This window comes from Corythoichthys intestinalis, chromosome 8 (assembly GCF_030265065.1).
Source record: "Corythoichthys intestinalis isolate RoL2023-P3 chromosome 8, ASM3026506v1, whole genome shotgun sequence".
Lineage (NCBI taxonomy): Eukaryota > Metazoa > Chordata > Actinopteri > Syngnathiformes > Syngnathidae > Corythoichthys > Corythoichthys intestinalis.
In genome coordinates this window covers 4,398,455-4,402,857 of record NC_080402.1, presented here as the reverse complement: position 1 = coordinate 4,402,857, position 4,403 = coordinate 4,398,455, and the positions used below count along the sequence as shown (strand labels likewise).

The following is a 4,403-nucleotide window of genomic DNA, read 5'->3' as shown; positions in this document are numbered from 1 at the left end:
TCGGGGAGTTCTGGCAATAAATTCTAGCCACTTTCACCCCTGTGTATCACACATGCATATCGGACAATTTTGAAAATTGGCCAAATTGGGTTTCTCAGAGCGGAACTTCAAGTCACCTGAGTGTTTTCCGCCATATATCTTAGGTGATTATTGCTTTCTTTTGTTCCTGAATTGTGTGTCGTCGTCTCCTGTTTGTTAAGAGAATAAAAGAACCTGTAAAAAAGAAAAAAAAAAAAGATTTTTTTTCCCCTTTAGAAGCTGCTGTTGTTGCCATATGAGTCAATTATTTTATTTAGACCGCATTAAGGCCCACATATATTTATACATTTACACTGTAACCTGTTTTTTTTTTTTTTTTTTTTTTTATGAGCCTTAGTGTATCTTAATTTCTGTTTTATGTGGTGTTCGTTATTGCAGGGCTTTAAATCTGGCTGTACAATGACAATAAAGGCTTTCTATTCTATTCTATTCTATTCTATTCTATTCTATTCTATTCTATTCTATTCTATTCTATTCTATTCTATTCTATTCTATTCTATTCTATTCGTCAGTTTTCCCACTCAAACGACTGATCATTTATTAGGAAAACATTGAGCAAAGTCATTGATGGACACTTGCATTACCATATTTTGCCACTAAAGGTCAGTCTAGCTCCACTCATGCCCAATGGAGCCAACGTCTTAAATACAGTACTGGTACTCCATGACAACGGGGCCTATTTTACATTTGAAAAAACGTGATAAAAAGTAAAAAGAAGCAAAAACAGTTGAGAAACACCAAAACCAGAAAAAACTGCAAACATTGCGGAGGGAAAAAAGCACCCCCCCCCCAAAAAAAAAAAAAAACTGTCAAAACCTCATAAAATGTTAAAAATGGCGTAAACAAACAAAAATCATGAATTATTTTTTGTCTTTATAGGGCACTCATTTATTGCTATCGATGGCGCTAGACGTCCAATCCATTTGTACAGGAAGTCGTGAATAAATTAACGTTCAATGCTCAGTCCAAATGGATTGAACGTCTAGCGCAGTTGATGGCAGTCAATGAGTTCACAAAAAAGTGACCTGAATTAATAGGAAAGCATCAATCACCACGTAACTTCAGAAATTGCACCTTCTAGTTTAATTCAATTTTTGTTCTCTATGTTAACACGATAGCAGTTAGCAACAACTATTAGTATTATTATGAGTCACAACTAATAAACAGGAAAAACAAGCTATTTTCAGCCTTCCACTGTGAAATACAGATATCTGGCTGATAGTTCTGTAGTCTGAGCAAGTACAGAAAAGCAGAAATATCAGTAGATCTCTACAGCAGACCTGTTAAGTTTCACGATTTGGTCGGGAGACTCCCGATTTTGACCCCAATGCTCACGATTAGAAAGCCAAATCTCCCGATTTTCCAAAAATGTCAATTTTTTTTTTTTTTTTTTTTTTTACGTTTTTGTTTGTCACCGTTTTGTAACGATACCATTCGGCCCGATTCGGAAAGTGACCAACAACGAATAGCCAGGCCGTCTCCGACTTCCCTGCCCTCCCTCCCCTTCAGAGCTGGAAAAGCCCAGCCAAACATCTGACAGGGAGGTAAGAGGCGAAGCACCACCGACTTCCCAAGATGCTGGCACTAATAAACCGGCTTTTAGACCGGTTCAAGTCTTTATTTTGGAAGGAAGAGATGGAGCTGACCCTGGTCGACCTCCAGTATTCGGGAAAAACGACGTTCGTCAACGTAATTGCCGTAAGTCTTACCTGCCAGCGATAGCTAACTAGCCTAATGCTAATAGCATTAGAGCTAATGATGGGAGAACGATGACGAGGAAGAAGTCGCTGCTTTACTCTGTGTTTTCGTGGATCAAACATCATGGAATATTAAACCACTGCGGTCCTACCCCCACAATATATGAATTTAAGTGAGAAAGCGTATCGTTACTTACTTGAAGTTGAATCATTTAGATTCGCTATTATGCTAAAGGTAAAGTGTATACTATACACTTTATTACATTATATCATTATTACTGTGCTGAAACAAAAAATATAAAGTTTCAATTCTAGGTTACAATTCAATTAAAAAACTGCCATGACAAAGATACTTTTAAAAACAAATATGATTAATTTTCTAAATGATGTAATTAATGTTGTTAATCTTGCTGATTTAGTCTGACGAAACCCTAATTGGAGTGATGGTTGATGAGATGAAGAGGCTGCTGAGGAAGCTGATGTCCAAATTTGTGCAAATGGATGTGATCAGGAAAGCTGAGGATATCCTAGATGTTGAACATTACAGGAACAAGGAGAACTGGCATGACACAGGCAACATAGCAGTATCACATGATGCCAGACAATACATGGAGCAAGTTGAAGACTATCTCTGATGCCACCAAAAAGAGGTTCTTTGACAGTGTAGTTAATTTTTACACAAGTGTTGTGACCAAAATGAACTTGAAAAAAAATGGTTGCATTTTGTCTTAGCGATTGTCGCGCGCGCGCACGTCATCGGGGTTGGCAAACAGAAATCTCCCTATTTGCAATTTCTACAACTTAACAGGTATGCTACAGCCAGGCACTTTCCTTATTTAATCCATTCGTAAGAGAATTAGCATACTAAGAACATTGGGTGATGTGACTTTGAAATGTCGTGGAGAGCAGGTGCCCAGACGAGAAGGCCTCTCGAGCACCTCCGGCCTAGACGCCTATGTCAGCTTTTGGCGCAATCTGTGGCGCTCTGTGACCCTAGCGCCCTTCCGCTAAACAATGCGCACTTACCCTTGTGTTATGTTTAACCGGGTGAGTGGTCCACTTATAGGGAAGCAAATAATGCAGAAGTACAGTAGTGAAACTTCACTAATTTACAGTTTCCCTGAGAAGGCAAAACTTACAGTCTGCAAAGGCAAAGGCCAGTTAACTCATTCACTCCCAGCCATTTTCACCGGAGCAAGGCCCTTCGCTCCCGGCCGTTTTACTGGATTTTGACTGATTTTGCAAGGCCCACAGAAAATTCTGTTCTATTGCTATATACACATGGAATCCACCAAAAGAAAGATTAGACTCTCTTCTTTCAGCAGGAAAAAGTTAGTTCATATCTTTTTCCATTCTTTAGAAATCAGCATTAGAAAATAGCTTAGTTTTAGCAATTTTCCTATTTCTGATGAAAAAACAGAGAAATTGAGCTTTTGCGAAAGCATACATTTCAAACATAAGTTTGACTTTAACACAGCTATTTTTTGCTTTAGTTACATCCCAAACATCTGAATAATGTTTTTCTTTTACAAAATAACATTAACAACAAGATAAATACAGCTTTTGATAGCAAAGTAACAATTTATTTACACATAACTAATATTTAGTTAATATTTATTTAATAAATTCTTTAAAAATCAAACAATGTGAGTTTCTGTTTTTTTTTTCACATTATGTCTCTCATGGTTGAGGTTTACCCATGTTGACAATTACAGGCTTCTCTAATATTTTCAAGTGGGAGAACTTGCACAATTAGTGGTTGACTAAATACTTATTTGCCCCACTGTATATAGGAAAGTCAATTACATGCAATGACACTTTTCGGCCACCAGAGAGAGCCTGCCCCCCCTTAAACTCAACTCATGGATTGGATGTCTATGGCGGTCAACGGCAGCCAATGACCTCCGTGATGTTGGCCCCCCATCAGAGGCAAATTTATACAAAAATGTCAACAGTTTGTGCTACGTTTGTGCAGTAAAAACTTTCGTTTTTGAGATATTTACAATTATTTTATAGGTCAATCTGAGGTCAACCAGCCACCCATTTTGATTAAAAATGGTGTCAATCATTTATGCTTCATTTGTGCTGTAGAATTTTTTGTTTAGCCTGCTATTGTTTTTGAGATACTAAGATATTAATTTTGAGTGATAATGTCACGCAGCCCCCCAAAATGGACCTAAAATGATGCTGTTCGTTTGTGCTATGTTTGTGCTCGTTGGTGCTGTAAAAAAATTCGTTTGTGTTGCTATCGTTTTATAGATATTAAGGTATTAAATTCAAGTGATGACGTCAATGGCGTACCGCAAGCAACACGTCACTTCCGCTCATTAATATTCATGACATTTGCTACTGTTGCTAAGTAGGGACAAGAAACCGTTTGTCCCTAATAGGAAATGAATGGAAATCGTGTACGAAGGAGATGTTTACAGAGTTACACCGACCAGTTCAGTTAAAGAGATGGCTTTAGTGTCAAAGGCTGAAAAAGACGAAAAAAACGAGCCGACCCACACATAGCTTTAGCTTTTTCATCGACGCGACTGACAATGACAATCTCCTGTTTCAAAAAACGATCCTTTACCATCAGCCCTGTCTTTCTTATATATCCTCTGGTTGTCCTACGTCTCTTACCGTTCTTGGGGGTAATATAGTTAGCTTTGTGTAGCGATC

At 38.0% G+C, this 4,403-nt stretch overlaps 1 protein-coding gene across 1 annotated transcript; it reads left to right on the top strand.

The window, feature by feature from the left end:
* Positions 1-1,578: 1,578 nt before the first annotated feature.
* On the top strand, positions 1,579-2,810 carry LOC130920970 (ADP-ribosylation factor-like protein 8B). The gene is made up of 2 exons (XM_057844550.1): positions 1,579-1,737; positions 2,156-2,810. The coding sequence occupies exons 1-2, from the start codon at positions 1,615-1,617 to the stop codon at positions 2,369-2,371; spliced, it is 339 nt and encodes a 112-aa protein (XP_057700533.1). The 5' UTR covers positions 1,579-1,614; the 3' UTR covers positions 2,372-2,810.
* Positions 2,811-4,403: the final 1,593 nt, after the last annotated feature.